Genomic DNA, 24,567 nt, shown 5'->3' on the forward strand with positions numbered 1-24,567 from the left:
TAGGTCCCTCCTCTGGGTGGAACCAGGAAGGGGGGCGGTTACACCCCCTTTCCTTTGTCCAGCTCCGCGCCAGGACTGGGGCTGGAAGGCCCCAGAACCGGTTTGGACTGGCCTATGCACGGGGACACCTTGTGTGCCCCGGGCATGTCTGATTCTTTTCAGCCCTGTCCTACCTAATACACAAAATCCTGTCTGGGGTGGTGCTCGCACCTCCCAAGGCAGGAAACCCTTTGTCCAGGCCACCATCTGCCGAGTTTCGGTCAGCAGCAGGAGGCCAGACTTGTGTCTGTGGTGGCAGCGTCCATTTTGTGAAGCTGAGGCTCTGTTTAACTTTAACCGGGGTTAAGGCTACGCACATGTCGTGTCCCTCTAGAAGGGTGGAATGCTATCCCCGTCGCCAGAATTGGCGAGGGGATAGTATTCCAATTCGTATGACACCTTACTCGACATGTTTTGATAAAGCCAAACCAAAGATAGCATTTAACCGCGAGGATTATAATGCACTTAAGAGTATATGGTATGGCAATATCCCGGAACGGCTTAGGGAGTTGTTCCCGACAGCTGCAGACAGGCTCAGCTCATGCCAGAGCACCATCTCACATATTTCCAAGCACTCTGCCTCCAGGATTGATGAGGCCTTCCATAGGAGTGGCTGATAGGAACATATGTGTCCAGTTTAGGGTTAGGCACAGACATACTGTACCTAAGTAAGAGGTGGTTACACCGACTTACCCCAGCTGAGTGATCAGCCAGTTGTGTCAAATATGGAGGCCAGGCCAGGGGTGGCACAATACGTGCTGCAGCCCCTGGTAGGCCTTGGATACACCTATGCCCTGGGCACCTAGGGTGCACTGGTACAGGGGCTCATAAGGTGAACCAGTTCCAATTCGTAATGCACCTAAAGTGCATTGGCATTAATTTAGAGAGAGAACAGCAGGCTGTGGGTCTGATTAGCAGGCCCACAGCCACATTAAGTCAGAAACCAGTGAAGCAAAAAGCAAAAATTTGGGGTGACCATAGGATAGCAGACCCTACTCTCCTACAAGGCCCCCTTCCCTACCTTCCTGTGAGTCAACAGTGCAGCTTGTATTTATGTTGCCTGTCTAGTTCTTTTGTTTTCCTTTTTTTCCGCACAGGGCTTGAGATCCCAAGAGACCTTGGACGCTCGCGGGAATTAGCAACCATCCTGGGAAGCGATGTTTAAATACTCCATCATACTTCCTGGTCCTCGCTTTGCTTTATCGCCTTCAAGGAAGAGAGAAGGGTCAGTGTCCAGCTTCCCACTGTATTCATAGATTTGTTGTCCTGTTCGCAACCCTAACCATTCCCTCCCTCCTCTCCGAGCCTTCTGAAAGTTCTTCCTACTCCTTGTCTGGTGGCCTGAACTTGATCTGGTTCGGACACTTCTCAACTCCCGCTGTTGCGTACTGAATCCTCTCAGTATTTGCCGGTCAACCTGCTTCTTGTGCTTAGAGTTCCTCATACCGGATAGATTTGTCCTTGAGACATTAGAAAAGGTCTCCAAAGCTTTTCAGGTCAGTGCACTGTACCTCATTTACATTAGGCTTACTCAGTGTTCAAGCCTTTTTTTTCGTGCTTTCTACTGACCACTTATTTGAGATTGGTTTTGTGTGCCAAAGTAACACTGGTCATTTAGTTCTTTACTGAAGACTTTTTGTTGGAGGAAAATATCACAAGATGTATTGTGACATGGGTAATTATGCTGCCTCAGATATGAAGTAATAAAGTGAGGTGGCTAATCCCATTATTTTTAGACTCAGACGAAACTCTAGATTATGCCCTTATTGGAAGGCATTTGAAGATACTGTCCTTAAATACTTGCACAGCCATTAGTTGACCTTTTAGGGTGAATCGAATCTTGTGCAATAATAACTTGTGGATGAATGAGAAACGATAATAAGGGGGTAATCTTTACAGAAAATATGAATTGACAGCGGTTTCTTAAGTTCCTTGTGTCCATTATAAGCGGGCCCTTAAGGTCGCCGCAGAGGAAATCCTTTTACTTGACAGAGGGCACGCTTGTCCTATGGAATGACACAGATGGGGCCTAACAACACAATCACCTTGGAGTAGATGAAAGGAGGCTCCCCTTTTGAGTATTTTCCTCTCCCTTTCCATCCCTCGGAATGTAAACAATCAATATTCATTGAACTTGCAGAGTGTTTGAGGGTTGACTGACATTGATTGGGTGGAATATCTTCACTCCTGCAGGACTTGGTAAGTCAGGTGAGTAGACGGCAACAGACAAGGGTAAATCCTAATTTCTTCTCACTTGCTATGGTGAAGGCAGTGCTTTATAGACTCTTGCTCAGTCGGCATCCAGGGAACCCTACCAACCCCAGGCATTTTTTAAAACTAGAAACCCAGGGAAATCCAGGCTGATGTAATGTGTGTGGATCCCAGCACTACCCCAAATGCCCTGCAAACATCAAAGTATGGCTCAAAAAAGCCTATTTTTTCTATATTGATGTGACAGAAAATGTGGGCACTTCCATCAAATAGCCAACATTTTAACACCTTGTTTACACACACTTCTCCTAATTCAAATGCTGTTTTCCATCTATGGATGGATCTAATTTGCATCATTGGTCCACACTAAAACAATAACCAATGAAGACCGTATTGACCCCACACTGACTTCACATAGACTACGTTTTTGCTGATTTCTGTGCTGGCAATAGGTCCAGCCACACAAGTGGTGTACTGTTGTTATCTGGAGAAGAGTAGGAAAGCTGGGTTGTCAGAAAATGTGGATCACCAAGATTCTGGAACTTTTTCTCACAGAAATGTGGAGAAATGCATGACATTTGTGGTCCATTATGGGTAAGAAAGCATAGAGACATCCACCCAAGTCACCCTGCTCTAGGACTTCCCTGAATGTCTAGTATTCAGAAGTGGGAAAACACAAGGAAAGTCCCTGGGTTATGTACTAACTTTGGAACCTAAGTGTAGTTCGTGTGTACCAAAAAGCTATACCCCAGTACTAAAGTATGCATTCATAATGACACTGTAAAACACCAAATTTATATAAATTCTAAAACAGAAATGTGAAAATAAGAAATAAGAACCTTAGATGTTGTTGTTTTATCAAATAAATGTACAGTTTATTACAATATTCACAAGGTTAAAAACAATCATATGCACAGATAAAAATTAATAAAATATCACAATGAGTTAAAAACAATGAGTTTCAGGAGTCACAGTTTGTTTTCGTTGTCGACGCTGCGTTTCGGTGAGTCTGTGATACCACCTTCCTCAGGACAAACAAATTTCTATAAAAAGACATTACAATTAGAGGACATCCATTTTTGTGCATATCGAGCGTCTAGGGCTCTCCTTTTTTTCAGACAGGCATTAATTCAGACATATTTTAACCTTCTATCTTCCATAAACAACAAGCTAAGCATCATGGTACTTGATGGGAATATCAATTACATAATAAGGTTCTAAAGGGTGTATGGATGGGAGCAATTTTGGTACAAAGGACTATCACTATGGTCTCCATAGTACTGTTGGCTAGGCAACACGTGTATCAGGCTGCTTCTGAATGGGAATGAGTCTGAAGCGTACCTGTGTGGGAATTCTTCAAAAGTCCTCTTCCGATCAATTGCGAGGAACTTCTCATGTATCAATTTGGCGAAAATGGCTTCCTGTTTCTTAATTTACAGGGTGCTATTTCTATAACGGAATATAATGAACATCAGTACTTAATTTTTTGTCCATTACTTTTTGTTTTTTAAGGAGGAATTCATAAATTACTCTGGTTACCTGTTTTGGATTCAAAGCTCTGTATTGTAGAGGTTACCGGAGGGGTGCCACCGATTTTGAATTAGGGGACTGTTGGAATTGAAAAGACAGGAAAAAATGGGCCTCAGTATTCGTGTTTGGACCAATAAATATGTCCTATCTATACCAAAAGGGTTAATTCCTAGACATGAAACTCACCAAACATAAGGGTTATGAATGGTCCTTCGTTTCTGAGTTAAACCGCGCTGCTGGATGCCTTCAATTATATCCAAAGCGTTGGGTAAAGAACACTCACGGTTGGTTTAGCATTCAACCTATTGGGAACATATGATATATATCACAATTAGTAATCGCTAAGGTTTTTAAAACGTGAAAAAAAGGTTTTGGTTATTGCTGGTTTAATGGTATCTATTCCGTTTATGAGGAATTAAAGGGAAAGCCAAGGTGCCCGAAGTAAGTATAACTCCGAGTATTTTTAAGCTAAAGGCGCCTCGAGTTAGAAAAATGCCGCAGTTCGAATTGCAGTTGTCGGCATTACGAGGATAAAACGGCCAGACTCGCGCTCACCTTTTGTATTCGTGTCGGCCTCCTTGCTCCCCTCACGGTCCTTCCTGCATCTGTCGAAGTGCTCGATCTGCCAAAGATAAACAGGGTCTTTCGACTCCTGTTTAAAAAGGATTCAGTTTCCCGGGAAAACGTCCAATTCATGACGTCACGGGGGATTAGCCAATCGGAACGGTCAAACGCACGAAACTACAATTGTAGTTTCCCTCGTCCCTAGACACGTGGCAGACAGTCCTTTGGTTACCGTATTCAGTTTCTGTTGGTTAGCGGTAACTAAGGACGCAATGTGGCTGCACGAAGGAGGACCCTATTATTTACTCTTTTTTTTGATAGGTTGGCGGTAACCAAGGGCACAATGGATTTGCTTGTTTACAATTGCAATCCGGATTATTGGCTAACCGGAGGAAACCTTAATCTGCGTTCGTGTTTAAATATTAAATGTCACTATCTGCGAGTAGTAGTTGGGAATTTACAGACATAAGGGACGGACTTCGGAATGGATTTACTGCAAAATCCTTTCCCAGTCTTCCTTGGAGTTTAGTCCATTATTTACGGAGTTAAAGCGGGACATATAAAATTGTTCCCGTTTTTTCCGTTTTAAAGTGATGTCTCCTCCTCTAGTGTTTTGGGTAATAGTTTCAAGGCCACACCATTTCAGTTCATTAATTTTGTGGTTGGCCGCTTGCCAGTGTTCAGTGAGCGGTGCTCCTTGCTTTTTACATCTGATGGCGGACTTGTGTTCATTCAATCTCAGTCTGATTTCTCGCGATGTTTCACCTACATAAACTAATTCACATGGGCATTTAATTAGGTATATTATATTTTTAGATCTACAGTTGATGAATGATTTGGTAAGATGTTTAGTTTTGTTGAGTTCAATTGGATTGCCTTTCATTACGTGATCACAGTTAGAACATTTACTACAAGGAAATGTGCCTGTGGGCAGGGGGTTGTTATCTATGGTTCTTTGTAGTTGAATGGTTTCCCTATAAGTATGGACTACACTGTTTCTGATGGTTTTGTTCCTTCTAAAGGCAATGATGGGTTTAGGGATTAGTGGTTGGCTGGTGTTCGTGGTTATTAAATTCCAGTTTCGGTTGATAATGTTTTTAATTTTATTGCTAACACCACTGTAGTTAGTTATGAAGACCAGTCTTTTGTCTGTTTCTGCATTGTTGGCCTTCTTCTGGAAAAGGTTTTCCCTATTGAAGTATTTCGCTCTTTTTAGTGCATGGTTTACCATCTTTTTTGGATATCCCCTATCTGCGAGTTTTTTAGCTAGAATTCCTGCATGGTATAGAAAGTCTTTATTGTTGGTACAATTACGTTTCAATCTCAGGAATTGTCCAAACGGGATGTTATTTTTCTGACATGGAGGGTGGTTGCTGTGATAATGCAACATGGTATTTCTATCTGTCTTTTTGGTGAATAACTCTACCTGCAAGGTGCCTGTCACGTGTTTGATTAGGATGTCTAGGAACTCACATTGTTCTTGGTCCACATGACTAGTGAATTTAAGGTTGGTATCTCCTAGGTTACCATTTATCTGATCGGGATTTCTCATCCGTTCACCTAAATAGTGCTCAACTAGGAATATCATTTACCAAGATTGAACATAAGCACCAGGTACACAATAATTCTATATGAATTAGGATATTTATTAACAATAGACATAAATCACATTACTATGCAACAGTACATTTGCAAAGGGAATAAAAGATAAAGGTTAGGGTGCACATACTATAAGAATCGGTCGGACATCACCTGGTTAATGGGAAATCGGGACTCGGCAGTCATCTAGGCTCCTGTCTCGTCTCTGGGTCCTGGCTCGCCTTGCAGTCACCCTCAGCCGTCACAAGTACACGTCTGCACCGCTAGGCTCAACCTCGTCTGCTCTCCCTCAGGACCTCGGAACCTTGCTGTTTATTAACTACCGTCTCTCTCTCTCTGTATCAGTGCGCTCCGCGCCACTTCTCGTTCAGTCTATCTCAGAGAGTTTCGGTCTTAAATCTTTCTCCGACTTCAAAGATGGCGACTTGTCCACCATGAAAATGAATAATGGCAGAGATGCTAACGGCTAGATGCCGCCTACGGACTAACTGACTAAAAGACTAACACCTTCGCTAATATCAAAGCCCGTTCCTTCATGGAAATTCACGGCCAGTAACCTGCCGCCCACCAAATTCTTGTACCTCCCCGTACCAAGGACACTTTCCCAGCCGGCCGGCCTGAAGTTGTGTCTTCGGAGTGGAGAAAAATACATTCCTTCGATAAGGGTCAGCCTGAACCGGTTCTCTCCAAGCGAACAACAGCTTGAAACTAAAACATCACACTTGACCTAGAAAGCCTTCTCGAGCTACCAGGCAGAAAGCAAAATGGAGTCTGTCTCGTTTAAGGCCTACGGAGCCCATAATATGCATAGCTCCATGAAAAACAGATCGGCATGTTAGCAAATGAGTAAATCATGACTAATACTTATATATCTAACCCCTCACTTAAATTCATAAGCCTTACTCTAAGGGAAGTAACACGCAAATGCCTTTATATATATATGACAGGGTCCCTGTCTATCGGCCTAATCCCTATGCTATGGGGGTGATAGGCTGGAGTCACTCTCCATCATTCTCCTTCTCCAGAGAGCTGGCAAAAAGACAGCCATAACATTACACCCCTTGACTCCAGTCTATTAACCACAAACTAAATGGAACTAACGTCAGTAGACGAATAATATGAAACAAAACTAACTGATCTACGAGCTTTAGTAATTCTAAAAAATTGTAATAGGGAAGGGATACACTGAATAAAGCAACAAATTGCTATAAGGATGCAAACAGCAACAATAACCCCTCCCAAAATTTGTCGTAAAAAATGCATGTCAGGGAGCCAGTTAAAAAGCCAGTCAAAGAAACCCTGATCTATATGTTCTCTAATTTCTGCAGTCAAGTCGTGGAGTTTATTAATATGGGATTGGATATCTTTAGAATGGTCAGATAAATTAAAACAGCACAGACCTTCAAATTCAGAGCATTCATGCCCGTGTTTTAACAACAAATAATCAATTGCAGCACGATTTTGCAAAATAGCTCTACGTTCACCTTGGGAATCTAATAATAAATCTGATAAGACAGTAGATGTTTGGTTGATCGATTTGACCATCCAGCAGGCCATTTTGCCGATTGTTTTGGCATTATAAACGGCCAATGCCGGAACACCAATAATAGAAAAAGCTAAACCAAGATATTCTGATCTAGAAAAAAGATGAACAGAGGAATCACAGTCTTCATGTAATGACATAGAGTCACGAACAATACGGGAATGTGAAGGAGGATGTGAAGAAAACATTAGCAAACTTAATCTAGTGATGGCACATGGGCCACCAGAAATATTCGCAGGAATATAGGGCCAAGATGAATTCCCGCAAGAAAAGAGCCATCCAGCTGGTAACAACATTGAACGATAATGGCTAGTGGCTACAACCAAACTTTTACAAGTCATATTGTTTTTCACTGAAAGGCATGAATTAGGAAGTCTCTTTGAGCATAGTAAACGTTGATGAAATGAAAAAGTGGTAGCGGCTTGGAGTTTCAACCGCAGACATTCAGAGATGGCCTTAGGATTACAGGTCATCATGAAACAAAGATCACCAGGGGTAATATTAAAAGTAGTAATTCTGGAATTAATAGGGACATCCAGGTCTGGAAGAAGAGTACATGAGGGACAAAATTCATGGGCCAAGAAGTCGCCCAGAATAACATTAGGTCGGGCATTGGATACATTAAATACATGATGCAAAGTTTCAGTAGATGCAGGGACAGCAACCAAACAGGTCGATAAAATGTCAGTGACAGACTTCATGGGGGTAAGGCAAAAATGCGGAGAGTTCGTCACTCGCTTCGCGAGTGTAATCCAAAAATTGGAAGATTTCTGCCACGCAGACCGCGTGGCTCTTATTATCCCATCACTCGGCGTCGGTGGATCCTCTCCTCTCCCGGCGTAGCAAGCCAAAAGGAGTCCAACGCCGACACATCCTGCAGCAGCAGTCCAAAGAATGATCTGAAAGAATACAAACACAGGCCTTAATCATTCTCGTAAGTAACATTTATCAGCTGGGACAGCTTCCCAGCCATCTTTCCCTGGCTTCATCACCAAAACGGTGTTGTCATGACCGGTCGCAATAATATCAGCCTGTTCAGGAGGATTCTTAGGCGATTGCACCCATATTTTAGCTCCAGGAAGATCAGACGATCCGAAGCCTTTTTGTCCTCGCACAGTTAGCAACGTTGGGGCAGAGCCTTTTTTGATCTCACCACTGAAGACAGGCATAATCAGTAACTGAGCAACACGGTCAGACTTTTTGATCAGTAAATCAGTCTCACTGCTATTAAGCAAGAGAACCTTAATCTCTCCCTGATAATCACTGTCAATCACTCCTCCAAGTACTTGTACACCTTTCAGGGCCAGGCCAGATCTAGGGGCAATTAATCCAAAACTACCGGCAGGTATAGAGACACCAATGCCAGTTTCAACAATGATTCGATCTTTTCCTGGGAAGTGTGCATCATTTAATGCATGCAGGTCGAGGCCTGCGGAACCTGGGGTTGCTCTACACGGAGCCAAAGCACCGGGGGTAATTTCCCAATATGTAACAGTGGTCGCAATAGAATTAGGTTTCGCATCAACATGTGGAGGAAACAAACGCATCAAAGGAGATTCAGCATGTAACAAAGGACGATTGTTTAAAATCAGTAAAGCTTGAAGTAGGACATCTCTCCACTGGCTGTAACGGTCATCAGTCAACTTGCGCAACTGTTCTTTCAACAAGCCATTCATTCTCTCAATCAGTCCTGAAGCTTGTGGATAATATGGAATATGAAACACCCAATCTATATTATTCTCTATACAGAATTCCTGCACCAATCTTCCACGAAAGTGGGATGCATTGTCTAATTGAATTTGGAATGGGACACCATAGTACAGAATAATTAACTCCAGGGTTTTAATTGTATTCACTTGGGTAGCATTCTTGCAAGGGAAAGCGACCAAAAGGCCACTATAAGTATCAACCACTGTACAAATGTATTGACAATTTCTGCTCATGGGGAGCGGACCAATATAATCAATCTGCCAAATTTGGGCGGGCAATTTACCTCGATGTAAGTGGCCTCGAACAATTTGAGGCACCTCTTTCTTTCTAGAATGCTGGCAAATGGGACAATGTAGAATGGCATCTTTAATTAAAGAAAAGGGAATATGAATTCCTCTATCAGCAGCCCACCTGTTAGTGGCTTTCTCTCCAAAATGTCCTGCTTTCTGATGGGCCCATTTCGCCAATCCCGCCAAATCAGAATCTTGCATGTCAACCACTGCCTCAGAAATTTTAGACTGTTCATCTGCAATATTATGGAAAAATTTGTCAAGGGAGTCGATTGGAGTATGAGCATCCACGTGAAAGATTGTTACAGTACTCTGCGGAAGCAGTTCCCAAATATCTTGCCACAATTCTTTACCCCACAACTGTTTAGAATGCAATTCCCAATTATGCGAGTGCCATGTAGGCAGCCACACTGCTAGTCCATTTGCAGTGGACCAAGAATCAGTGAAAATATGACATGTACCTGGTAACTCCTGTTTCAAAACTTGGTAAACTGCATAGAGTTCAGCATATTGACTACTCTTACCGTCTCCAGTTGTGCTTAATAATTTCTGTGTAATTGGGTTATAGGAGACAGCCTTCCAATGTCTCTTGTCACCAATGAACTTCGCAGAACCATCCGTAAACCACACATGTTTTCTATCCTCCGCGGACAGATCATCAAATGATTTACCCCACTTCACGGGAGACTCCTGCACTACGGGAACCGAACACTCACTTTCAGCCTCATTGGAGGGCGCCTGCGCCACTCGCTCATGTAAAACCGCCACACCTTTCGGACCCACACGTGCCCTGTCCTGAATGTACCATTTCCATTTAATCACACTAGCCTTCTGAGCATGTCCAATTCGATGGGACTTCGGTGAACTCAAAACCCACTGCATGATGGGAATTTCAGGTCTCAAAATCACAGCATGGCCTAAAGTCAATTGCTCGGTATCCACCAGAGCCCAGTAACAAGCAAGCAACTGTTTTTCAAAAGGTGAGTAACGCTCACCAGCCTCTGGTAACTTTTTGGTCCAAAAACCTAATGGCACTTTTTGTCTGCCCTGCTTTTGCCACAAACTCCAATTGGCATACAGACCTTCCACGGACACATTCAAGTCCACATCACCATCACTCACAGGCCACAAATCCAAAGCATACTGAATAGCTTCCTTAGCCAAATTAAAAGCAGTCTGTTGAGGTTCGCCCCATTCAAACGCATTCTTTTTACGCGTGACTCGATACAATGGAGCCAAGATCTGACTCAAATGGGGAATATGCTGACGCCAAAATCCAAACAATCCGATAAAGGATTGCGCCTCTTTCCTATTTCTGGGAACAGCAAAATCAAGTATTTTTCGTTTAACCTGTGGAATCACCTCTCTGTGACCCTCATGCCAATTAATTCCTAGGAATTTTACAGCTTGGGATGGAGTTTGTAATTTGTCAGGATTAATTTCCCAACCTTTTGCTCGCAAACAGTCAATAATCTGATCTAAATGAGACTGTACCTGGTCTTGCGTTTCACCTTGAATCAAAATGTCGTCAATATAATGACAAATCTGAACTTGTGGAATCGTGGGCACTTCAGACAAATGTTCCGCCACCAGCTGGTGACAGATCGTAGGGCTATGTACATAGCCTTGAGGAAGACTCCGGAACGTCATTTGACGTCCATTCCATGTAAAACTGAATTGTTCCTGGCATTCGGGGGCAATCGGAATTGAAAAGAATGCATTAGCAATATCAATAGAAGCATACCACGTACCTGGATGCTTTTGAATTCTCTCAATCAATGTAACAATGTCAGGCACTGCAACAGTCAATTTAGGTGTATGTTTGTTCAATTCTCGATAATCAACAGTCATGCGCCAAGAGTTGTCACTTTTGCGCACGGGCCAAACAGGATTATTCCAAGCAGATGTGACCGGAGTAATGACTCCCGCGTCAACCAAATCCTGAATCGTAGCTGTAATTTCTTCATGACCACCTGGGATGCGATATTGTTTCTGAGAAATCACTTTCGTAGCTAAAGGGATCTTAATAGGTGGCATGCGTAAACGGCCAACCCGTACGGGTCTGGTCGAAATGTACTGTCTAGTACCAAATTGATAGTAACCATCATCCAAATGCAAAGTCATACCTTTCAAAATGTCAATTCCAATAATATATTCCAAAAGTGGCACAACCAACACAGAGTATTCTCTACGAGGAATCCTACCAATTTTAATCTCAAGTGCAGTTTGAACTGCGGGTGTTTCTTTACCACCCAGACCGGTAATTGTGAAAGACTGTCCATGAAATTTTCTTGACTTACCATGAATTAAAGTGGCCTCCGCCCCAGTATCAACTAACGCTCGGGCCCTTTGGATATTACGATGTTTCCAAAAAATCTCAATATCTACATAGGGTCTGTAATCTCTGTGGGCCCACCTGCGTACCGGAGCTTGACCTATTTCCTAGTCATTTTTCCTGCGTTCCGTCAACCAAGACAGATCAGGGTAAATGTTTTCAGTTTTCTTTGGTATCAGAATTTCTTGTTCATATCCGTCTCCAGTACGAAACGGGTTAGTACCAGGTTCAAAAAGTTGTGAGTTACGGTCAGAGAGTCTGTTATGATCCTCCCTCCTTCGTACATCAGGGGAATAACTCCTTGCATCTCTACGTCTGCTAGAACCACGATCATCTCTTCCCCTCTCACGATCATCCTCTCTCCCCCTCCCATCACTACGACGGGGGGAACCACCACGTTCTTGGCGCCGATCATCACGGCGATCAGAATTCACACGTCGTCTCTCATCACCACTGTCATCCGAACCACGATCATACTCATTCTTTCGCACACGACGGGCACCTTCCTTTCGATCCAAACCACGCTTACGAAACATATCCCATAGGATATTATTAGGTTCACCATCGATCTCTTCCCTTTTGACACCATCAGCAATGAGAGCAAGAAACATGTCACGTCTAGAGAACTTATAGTCCCCACCAGTACGACCCTCAGGTCGGGATTGTCTTTCAGGTTTAAACCATTCACCCAGCTCACCAAGCTGACGAACAGACTCAAGCACAGCAGACAAAGGATTGCCAGTTTGGTTAATCAATAATGTCATCATGACCTGCTTGTAAGCAACAGGAGAAGTACGTATAATGCGGTTACGCACAGAAGATGTTAAAAGACCATCCAATAATCTGTCAGCCGTACTAAGGAAGATACACGTTTTCATGACTTCTTCCTTTAAACGTTGCGACGCATCGCGCAGAGTGTACCACGGCTTTTCATCAGAGGGCCAATCAGACTCTGTTGGATATTTATGATTACAGCCATCAGACGCAAGCTGAAGCAAAGAAGTTTGGACATTACCATTATAATTCCGAAAATGGTCCTGAATAGTAGAATCAGAACTCAAAGAGCAAAATCGTAAGCAATCAACAGCATCGAGCATAATACCGGAAGCGCCAAGCTCATAAAGGCGCACCATCCAGGTAAGCAAGGTCTCACCAGGCCGTTGTTTAAATCGTTGCAGGATGTCGCTGATCTCCTGCTGAGTAAAATCTTCAATACAATCAAGAGCGATACCACCCGGATTACCAGGGGCTTGTTGTAATTTCCGTCGAAAGATCGGGTGAGCAGAAACTGCGGGAAGAGCTTCCGAGGAAGCCCGCATCTTAGATTTAACAGAACAATCAGGGCAAGCTACGTCATCCGCACGGGAAGAACGAGCACGCTCAGAATCAGGAGTCAAATCAATGCATGAAGCAGATTTACAATCACGTCCGGAGCGAGAAGACTCGCGCTTGTCACCCTCCTCTGCCGAGGAGTCAGAAGTATGAGAATCCCAGATATTACCGTCCCACTCATCGGGGTTCCAATCCATTCCAGCTTTTGCTACAATCATACGCACTTTGCGGGAAGACACACGCCCACGACGATGTTTATATTTATATCGTGCAATACGGACCGCAGCTCTTTCGGCAATGGTCTGATATGTTTCAAGTTTGTCGGCAAGCAGTTTATTTTGACAACGCAAAAGAGTATGCGCATTCTGCAACTCAACACACTGTCCTTCCGTATCTTTAAACTGTTTCTGTAGTTGAACAAACCTCTCATGCAATATTCTGTATGCATTAAGAACAATCCACCCTCTGCGTCCTAAAATAGGAAGCTCATCACCCTTCACTACTGGCGCTTTCTGTAGGCATAAAACCACATCGGCAGGCTCCGCCTGCTCCAAGCATGAAGACCAATTTTCACTCAAACCAGTAGAATCAGCCCACTCACGGGCCAAGGCCTCGTAAGGCGTAGACTCCCAGCCGGGAATCTGGATCGGTAATTTGAAAACCGACGATGATTTTTTCGCAAACATTATGACACGCAAAAAATTATATACACAATTATAAACAAAATTTTATACGTACAAGCCGAGCGCAAACCAACGAGATTAAAACAACACAACGCACACAGGCTTCGTAAACAGTTCGTGACGCCAGATGTAATGGCTGGATTTTCTGTTTAGATGGGATCAGCCCCCAGGGGCCCCTGTGACCCAGCCAAAACGTACTCACCTTCCCTTCTTAGATCGTATTCACAATAAGTAGATATACAGGTAAATATACAGGTTACACCTAAGAATGGGGAATGACAATATACATATATGGATTTTCTACAATATCTTATTCACATCAGTTGGCCTCGCGGTCACCCCGACCCAGACCGTTCTACCCTAGGGCAGATCTGACACACAATCCGGTGTGTCTACACACGGGCCTGCAGAACCCAATGCTCCCTTTTCCAAATTGTTCGCGATCCTGCGAAACTACACGTCAGTGTCCTTCCTAACGTTCTCACTTATTTAAGCCACAATCTGGTGGATTTACACGTCGGTCTCCCTCCCGACGCTCTCATTAACGCCGCATATCAACGACGACCACATTCCTATGAACCATTATTGGGACGATATCTCAGCAATCTACTTGGGACAAAACTAAAATAATAACTTTGAATATGGGTCCAAATTGTATAGTGTACTTCTTGCTTTTGACATCAAAGGTCCACTCACTCCCTCTTTATTCGTTTACCATTTATCTGATCGGGATTTCTCATCCGTTCACCTAAATAGTGCTCGACTAGGAATATCATTTAGCAAGATTGAACATAAGCACCAGGTACACAATAATTCTATATGAATTAGGATATTTATTAACAATAGACATAAATCACATTACTATGCAACAGTACATTTGCAAAGGGAATAAAAGATAAAGGTTAGGGTGCACATACTATAAGAATCGGTCGGACATCACCTGGTTAATGGGAAATCGGGACTCGGCAGTCATCTAGGCTCCTGTCTCGTCTCTGGGTCCTGGCTCGCCTTGCAGTCACCCTCAGCCGTCACAAGTACACGTCTGCACCGCTAGGCTCAACCTCGTCTGCTCTCCCTCAGGACCTCGGAACCTTGCTGTTTATTAACTACCGTCTCTCTCTCTCTGTATCAGTGCGCTCCGCGCCACTTCTCGTTCAGTCTATCTCAGAGAGTTTCGGTCTTAAATCTTTCTCCGACTTCAAAGATGGCGACTTGTCCACCATGAAAATGAATAATGGCAGAGATGCTAACGGCTAGATGCCGCCTACGGACTAACTGACTAAAAGACTAACACCTTCGCTAATATCAAAGCCCGTTCCTTCATGGAAATTCACGGCCAGTAACCTGCCGCCCACCAAATTCTTGTACCTCCCCGTACCAAGGACACTTTCCCAGCCGGCCGGCCTGAAGTTGTGTCTTCGGAGTGGAGAAAAATACATTCCTTCGATAAGGGTCAGCCTGAACCGGTTCTCTCCAAGCGAACAACAGCTTGAAACTAAAACATCACACTTGACCTAGAAAGCCTTCTCGAGCTACCAGGCAGAAAGCAAAATGGAGTCTGTCTCGTTTAAGGCCTACGGAGCCCATAATATGCATAGCTCCATGAAAAACAGATCGGCATGTTAGCAAATGAGTAAATCATGACTAATACTTATATATCTAACCCCTCACTTAAATTCATAAGCCTTACTCTAAGGGAAGGAACACGCAAATGCCTTTATATATATATGACAGGGTCCCTGTCTATCGGCCTAATCCCTATGCTATGGGGGTGATAGGCTGGAGTCACTCTCCATCATTCTCCTTCTCCAGAGAGCTGGCAAAAAGACAGCCATAACATCGTTTTCCCGGGAAACTGAATCCTTTTTAAACAGGAGTCGAAAGACCCTGTTTATCTTTGGCAGATCGAGCACTTCGACAGATGCAGGAAGGACCGTGAGGGGAGCAAGGAGGCCGACACGAATACAAAAGGTGAGCGCGAGTCTGGCCGTTTTATCCTCGTAATGCCGACAACTGCAATTCGAACTGCGGCATTTTTCTAACTCGAGGCGCCTTTAGCTTAAAAATACTCGGAGTTATACTTACTTCGGGCACCTTGGCTTTCCCTTTAATTCCTCATAAACGGAATAGATACCATTAAACCAGCAATAACCAAAACCTTTTTTTCACGTTTTAAAAACCTTAGCGATTACTAATTGTGATATATATCATATGTTCCCAATAGGTTGAATGCTAAACCAACCGTGAGTGTTCTTTACCCAACGCTTTGGATATAATTGAAGGCATCCAGCAGCACGGTTTAACTCAGAAACGAAGGACCATTCATAACCCTTATGTTTGGTGAGTTTCATGTCTAGGAATTAACCCTTTTGGTATAGATAGGACATATTTATTGGTCCAAACACGAATACTGAGGCCCATTTTTTCCTGTCTTTTCAATTCCAACAGTCCCCTAATTCAAAATCGGTGGCACCCCTCCGGTAACCTCTACAATACAGAGCTTTGAATCCAAAACAGGTAACCAGAGTAATTTATGAATTCCTCCTTAAAAAACAAAAAGTAATGGACAAAAAATTAAGTACTGATGTTCATTATATTCCGTTATAGAAATAGCACCCTGTAAATTAAGAAACAGGAAGCCATTTTCGCCAAATTGATACATGAGAAGTTCCTCGCAATTGATCGGAAGAGGACTTTTGAAGAATTCCCACACAGGTACGCTTCAGACTCATTCCCATTCAGAAGCAGCCTGATACACGTGTTGCCTAGCCAACAGTACTATGGAGACCATAGTGATAGTCCTTTGTACCAAAATTGCTCCCATCCATACACCCTTTAGAACCTTATTATGTAATTTATATTCCCATCAAGTACCATGATGCTTAGCTTGTTGTTTATGGAAGATAGAAGGTTAAAATATGTCTGAATTAATGCCTGTCTGAAAAAAAGGAGAGCCCTAGACGCTCGATATGCACAAAAATGGATGTCCTCTAATTGTAATGTCTTTTTATAGAAATTTGTTTGTCCTGAGGAAGGTGGTATCACAGACTCACCGAAACGCAGCGTCGACAACGAAAACAAACTGTGACTCCTGAAACTCATTGTTTTTAACTCATTGTGATATTTTATTAATTTTTATCTGTGCATATGATTGTTTTTAACCTTGTGAATATTGTAATAAACTGTACATTTATTTGATAAAACAACAACATCTAAGGTTCTTATTTCTTATTTTCACATTTCTGTTTTAGAATTTATATAAATTTGGTGTTTTACAGTGTCATTATGAATGCATACTTTAGTACTGGGGTATAGCTTTTTGGTACACACGAACTACACTTAGGTTCCAAAGTTAGTACATAACCCAGGGACTTTCCTTGTGTTTTCCCACTTAGTCCTCCTTGTCCCTTATACCCATATAAAGGAGGCCTCCCTTCTCTTTTTTACTAGTATTCACAAGTGTCTGGGATTGGTAGGCTTCTCTGGGTGCTGGCAGAGCCTGGGCCCTAATGCAACAGTTACCAACACAGACAGAACTGGTCACATTCTAAGGTCAAATCTTGATGCCTCCGCTTAATGTTTTGGGAATATGGTGGCCTATAGCCCAGTCAAACAAGAAGAGTACCATTTTAGTTGAGAGAAGTGTGGGAACTCTCAATTGTAGAAATGTTGTGGATCCCACAGAGTCCCCGTATACGCTTTCAACACAGGACAGGAACAATTTCTACAGGCAGCAGTTTCAGAAGTGTCGGCCACACAATCACGTAAGATATTACTAGGGGGTGACTTGAATCTTGTATTTAATGCTGACAAAGATAGATCCGGCCACCGTTCTGAACAATTGGGAGCCTGTCACAGGATGGGGGCAGGTGGCTACATGAAGTGGGGCTAATCGATCTCTAGTGGGAAGCTTACCCACACTCTACCCAGCACATCTTTTTCTCCCATGCTCATAAAATGTATGCACCCCTTGACCTTCTCTCAGGGACTAGGGATGTACATAACATTCTGGTAGACGTAGAGATAGAGCCAGCGGCGCTGTCAGATCACGATGCAGTGACACTCACACTACATCTCCCACCTTAGAGAAAACACTTTGGGAACTGGCAACTCAGAGACACCTTACTGCATAGCCCTGCAGCGATACGACCGCTTACAACAACAATACGTACCTATCTCGACCTTAATGATGCTTCTGATGTCTCTTGCTCCACGCTTTGTGAGGCACAGAAAGCTGTAGTGAGAGGTGAATTAAAGCATTATCCACTGCTTATACCAAAGTTCATAAACAAAAGAGAGAGCAATTGACAGCTTAGGTCAGGGAACTTGAGCAGGTGCATAGCCGCACAGGGCCCCCAGAGTTTGGCGTCAGCTTCGCGCAGCGCAAGCCCATCTGGCGGGCATCGATCTAGACCGAGCTGAATATACCGCTCTTCAGTTGAAACACTCCTTTTATGTTGAAGGGGATAAACCATGCCCGTTATTAGCTAACCAGTTAAGGGGTCAAAGGCAACAGATAAAAGTCCATTCTCTTACGTTCTGGGGGTAGGCAAAGATCTGAGGGACGACGAACAGATAGCACAGGAATTCGTGGACTTCTATGCAGAGCTATACACGAAGCAAGATTTGAAACCTCAGAATATCACCTTATTCTTGGAGGGGGCGAATACCCCCACCTCACTGCAGCCCACGCATTCTCCCTAGACCCTCCCATCAGAGTTGAAGAAGTCATCTCAGCGATCTTGCGCCTTAAGTCATTTAAATTCCCAGGCTCTGATGGATCGCCAGCAAGCAATTATAAATCTTTTTGCCAGATCCTGACCCCTGTTTTAATTAGACTGTGTGGGTCCAGAGTCGATCTCTCCGACCATGCTAGATGCATCAATCGTAATCATTCCTAAACCAGGGAAGGACAAACAGATATGTAGTTCCTATTGCCCCATATCACTGCTAAATGTGGACATCAAACTCTCGCGACAAGGCTGGGCCCCTTGATGCCGGGCATCATTGACCCTGATCAGGCAGGATTCATACAGTATAGGCAGAGCAGCTATAATACAAAGCGAATTTTACATCTAGTAGATATGGCTTAGCATACAGATATGGAGAGATTCCTCCTAACAGTCGATGCCGAAGAGGCTTTCGACCGTGTGCATTTGCAGTACATGGAACAAGCCCTTTCCTACTTTGGAATAGGCAATCATTTCTGGCCCTGGGGGTCAAGCTGCTATAGTTACCCCTTGGCCACTGTTAAGGTTAACTCATCATCCCCCTTTCCAATAAGTAGAAGCACCAGGCAGCGTTGTCCCCTGTCTCCTCTCCTTTTTGCTCTGTATGTGGAGCCCCTGGCCCATTGGATTAGAGACAATCCAAAGATCACCGGCATTCCCTTCGGTGGGGAGAGGCACATGGCTAGCCTTTATGCAGACGATTTTCTGGCCTCACTGATTGACCCGGACACATCATTGTCATCATTCCTCTGGGAGCTCTGCAACAACACCATCTCTCTCTACTTGGACGCATTGCTCCCATCAAAATGTCCACCCTACGGGAAGATCCTATATATTATCCAGACGTTACCGGCATCCCCTCCCAGAGAGATGCTTACCACAATGCAGAGGGAGATTCATTGGTTCATCTGGGCAGGGGCCCGGCCTCGCAGGAATATGAAGTTGAGCTACTTGGGTCCAGGTGAGGGGGCATTGGGAATTCCCAATCTGCAGAGTTACTTTCAAGCGACGCAGATGAGATATCTAGTGGAGTGGAGTAGGGAGGAATCGGAAAAGCTCTGGTTTTTCCAGGACAGGGTGATTGCAAGGCTCCCCTGTGAAAAGTATAGTATAGGCCCGAAGCCTTCCAGAAATTACCCATCACAAAGATGGTTATGGAGGTGTGGGATTACATGTCCTCCCGTAGGGAGTTCACCACATTCCCTTCTCCAATGACACCTCTGTTTGAGAACGAAGATTTCACCCCAATCCTATGGAGAGAGGTGTACACAGCTTGGCATCAGACACTGAACCACGCAGCAGGCCATATGTTCGACAAAGAGGGAATCACCCCTTCATTCAGTTGCGCCAACAATATAATCTGCCAGAGACTGAGCGATTACGCTATCTTCAGGTGCAGCACTACCTCTTACACCCTTCTAATCTTTCCTCCATCAGTAGACCACTTACTCGTTACGATTAGTGGTTGGTCACAAAAATCACAGATAAATGATTTCCGAACTCTTTGCATTACTGCGCAAGCCAGCCCCTTTGCAGCCACCAAAAGCGGTGGGCAAAAGAACTTGGGAGAGAATTATCTACTAAAGAGTGGGGTGATTTTCATCATCTAGCCAGACACACAGCTCAGAACACCTCTAGTACAGAGACGGCTACTAAGATAGCCACCTATTGGTATTTGACCCCAGAACATCTTGATGAAGGGAATCCGGAACAGAGCCCAGACTGCTGGCGTGGATGTGGTTCAATAGGCATGATTCTGCACCTGCTCTGGGAGTGGAGTATCCGAAGCTCACAACATACTGGACCCAGATGTTAGACGAGGGCGACATACATTTTGACACACAGATACCACAGTTCCCTGCACAAATGGTACTGGGCTTAACCAACCCATTATATACCCACTCAAATCCTGCAAAGGGAGACAGATGGGACTGACATTAGGGGCCGCGCTCCAGAATATTCTAGCTCACTGGGGGACCCGTACCATTCCTACACACCTAGGGTGGCTCCACAGATTATAGTATATCCTGGGGATGGAACGGATATCTGCCACTCTATGACCCCCAAGACCTCTTTCCATGATGTGTGGCACCCATTTCCCCTTCTATTATCCACAGAATTTAGAGAACTAACATTCCCTAAATACTTACGTACCCTCCGATTGACCGAATCAGATTAGGTCTTATCATAAATTAAGGAAGGGAGGACTGAATCCCTCTCACCCGTGACTGCCATGTTTATTATGAGTACTAGGGGAAGGGTGGGTGGGAGGGGGTTTAGGTTGTTTCGAGTTTACTTGCCATTACTATTTGAAAACCCATATGAAGAGTACTGCGACGCTCATCACCTTGATTTGCATGCACATAGCGAGAAGTGAGCAAATTCATATACTGAATGTACTTGTATGCTCATGATACATGTGAATAAAAGATTTTAACCATAAAATAATGAATCATAACAAATCACTATTTTTATAAAGTAAAGCTACATAGATCGTCTTTTCATTTCCTGTTTTTCAAATTGGTCTGAGTCATAATTTAGTCATCAGTAAATTTAATTTTCGTAAATCGGGCTCTAAGTGAAGAATGATTAAAACACTGTTCCATTCCATATTAGCAAAGCAATATACATCAGGATCTTCGTTGAACCGCTTTTCATTGTTGATTATTCAACAATGAATTAAATGCCATATCAGCAATAGTTGTGTTATTATGTTGTACTACGGTGATTTTGTTGGTCTCTGCCATTTTTACCTTGTAGCAAAAAATTGTATGTTCTACAGACTGAAGCTAAATCCATTTCCTCTATACTGTATTACAAAGGGTTTGGCCTATTCTTTACACAAGTACAAAGTTTGCAAAAGATTGTTCTGATAGTATTTGTTGGCTTTTAGATGTGCAATAACACCAGACCACCAAGCCCAGGAGAACTGGTTCATTTTTACTTCAGATTAGTTAAAATTCAGAAATTAACGGAATAATTCTGCATTTCTATTTACAGGAGTGGCATGATGAGTTAGCCAGCATGGCGCAGGACTGGGCTGACCAGTGTACCTTTGAGCATGGGCAGCCAGATCGAGACAACCCACCATTTGATGACATTGGACAAAATCTGAATAAATTCACAAGTTCAGACCCAGATCGTCTTGATTCAGTAAGAATGCCTTGTGAGTCTTTGCTTCAATACCTGGCTAACTAGAATTGTCATTGTTGATTGTATGCTTGCTTGTTTGCGAGAAAACTTTAAAATAAGCAGCTACTTTAATCATGACAAACTTTTGCAACCTACATTTCCTCAACCATTTGCGTATAAGATCTGAATGATGAATGTGTATCATTAGCATCTTAAATGATGAGAAATCTGTGGTTACATAAAGAGTACGAGGATATGACCAAATTATTTCCTGAGTGAAGTTTTTTACCTTTCTGCAAAAGCAAAAGCAGATTGCATGCTTTCGGCAAACGCTTTATTGATTCTTTCTGCCAAACAACTACTACGAGATTATAATGGAGTAAATTTGTGTAGTGTACCAATTCCTATAAAAACATTCTCATCTTGTAAAACACAAATTCTCAGTGTTCAATGATAAAGTTACACCTTTTCTGCAAAACATTTAAAAATTCTTTAACAACATCTGATACACTTTTATTCCAACTCCTTTCAAAAACAGTCAACTATAATAACAGACCTCATATTGTTTTATAGTTATGTAAATGTACAGGAATTTATATAGCGCAAATCACCAACCGGTCTCTAAGCGCTTGCTTAGGGAACCCGTCCTGGTATTCCCCTGTGAGATAACCCCGGCAGGGTATCCGCAAGGTGAAAGCCAGGCATCCCATGGCGAGGGGCCGTTGTGGAGATTAAGCAAGCTGTTGCCCAGAGTCGCAGAGTGTGAACCTGTGAATGGAGTAGGCACCGGGGCAAGAATTGTCGAGTCCATGGACATTTTAGGGCTGAAGACCCCGCCGAGCCAGGAATTGAACCCCGGTCCAGGGCTGACCTCTGCTTCCAGGTCTGCCTCCTCTAACCAGTGAGCCACACTTCTCCACAGTTGCTAATGTGGTCAAAGGAAATCAGTAGCTAAATTTTGCCATGGCTTTTCAGGTACCATTATAGGGTTTAAGGGAACTCAGGGGCATATTATCAAGAATGGCGTTAAAATTATCACACCAGAACATGGGCTTCTATGGGAATTGTGTATCACACACAAGAGGGCCTATAGGAGGACTATGCAACAATATAGAGATTCTATCCTATACTACTTCCGTAATCACTGAACTCACACGATATATAGGGTAGCACCATTGAGAGAGAGAGAGATATGTATGTGAGAAAAGAGAGAAAATCAAGACGGGGGCACAACAGTCACTCTGCTAAAAGTGCATAAATAATAAAGTAATGTATCGGTGGTACTTAAGCAAGGAGCACAGGAGCGGTATTTGAGAGAAACTGACAAGGTGAGAGACTCTGTAGAAGGTTGAGTTGGAATATACATATTGATGTTTAGAGCCTTCTGACCACTGATACTGACGGATATATGTTATTTTAGGTCAAGTATTGAGGCTTAAGTACCACCCGTACATTACTTTATTATTTATGCACTTTTAGCAGAGTGACTGATAGATACAGGTCCTGTTGAATGCCCGGAACTTGATTGTCGTTAAGGCTGAAACACGTTGACCACTAGATAGGGTATATATCCATAACCCTATTCCTCACTTACTTTTTAAGTACAACCACGTAGGAAGGAGGAATAAAGTTGTTGCCCGTATGTAGGTAGTTTTTAATTCACCTCTTTAATTTGCACTCTGCTCCTCCTTGCCATTTCGAGTTGGTAGATCCAACACGTGCTTTGCACTCCTGCTCCTTCCCTCTTGGGTAAGTTGTAGCCCACACGGGTTACCTTGCGGTCCCGGTGTGTTGGAGGAACCCAATGATGAAGCATGTCACCCTTGGGTGAGTGAGGGTTTTCGTCCACAACTTTGTTGTGCCCCCCGTCTTGAGTTTCTCTCTTTTCTCACATACATATCTCTCTCTCAATAGCGCTACCCTATATATCGTGTGAGTTCAAAACTTCTATGGGAATTCACAAGGGCATATTATCAAGCCCATTATCGCTGCTTTAGCTGCAGTTTCCTGCTGCTAAAGTGGCGATAGTTTTAACGCCGTTCTTGATTATATGCCCCTCAGTTATTCATTAAGTATTCTGATAATCCTTTGGATATTTAAAAAATCATATCATAAAATTACTTTAACAATCATATGGATGATATATGACCACCAATACATAGATCTCACCAGTTTTTGTTGTTGTTGACAGATTCAGATAAATGCCCATTGTGACATTTCGAGATACAAACAAGTCACACCTGAGAATAATATCGCCTTCACAAGAAAATTCTCCCTTGTCCTTCCAAAATAATTGTAACTCGGGTACTAAAGGTTTTGCCCTAGGCCACTCCTTTAATGACTTATCTCTTAACTTCACTCACAATTGTGTGTGACCACAAGCTGATAACCAATTCTCTCCTCAATGTCTTGCTGAACCAAACTAAAGGATCATTTGCTGATGTCACTCCACAATCCTTAATTCTAATGTGCTTATCCACTTGATCATTACACACGTGTAACCAGGATAAGCAATCACCTCAACAGTTTGCTTCCTAGGAACATATTTAACGCACTCCTTGAATTCACATTGTTTCAACAAAATCCTGACCAATCTAGAAGTAGCTTTGCATGTTTTAAGCTTGTCGGCATAACAACAAGCTTTATGAAAAATTGTGATAATTAATGGTTTGCCCCTCAAAAATGTTATAAAATGGTTCAAAATGTTTCACAGCCCAAATGCCTCTCCCTCTATAATCGACTTTCTTTATTCAGCTACCTTTAACAGTCTTGAGGCAAACGCAGCTCTCTCTATGTCTAACAAAAGCACTATCGAACTACAGAGTACAAATAAACTTGATCTTTTTTTTTTTAACAAAGCTTCAGTAGG

The 24,567-nt window shown here is 43.2% G+C and overlaps 1 protein-coding gene across 1 annotated transcript in view; it reads left to right on the top strand.

The window, feature by feature from the left end:
• The window catches only part of LOC147674072 (cysteine-rich venom protein tigrin-like), a 457,335-nt gene that overhangs the window by 137,353 nt on the left and 295,415 nt on the right, over positions 1–24,567 (top strand). Inside the window, exon 2 of the mRNA XM_086946456.1 lies at positions 21,567–21,719. Within this exon, the coding sequence (XP_086802582.1) occupies positions 21,567–21,719 (153 nt within the window). The remainder of the gene's footprint in view (positions 1–21,566; positions 21,720–24,567) is intronic.

The sequence above is a fragment of the Lissotriton vulgaris genome, chromosome 12 (genome assembly GCF_964263255.1).
Source record: "Lissotriton vulgaris chromosome 12, aLisVul1.2, whole genome shotgun sequence".
Classification (NCBI taxonomy): domain Eukaryota; kingdom Metazoa; phylum Chordata; class Amphibia; order Caudata; family Salamandridae; genus Lissotriton; species Lissotriton vulgaris.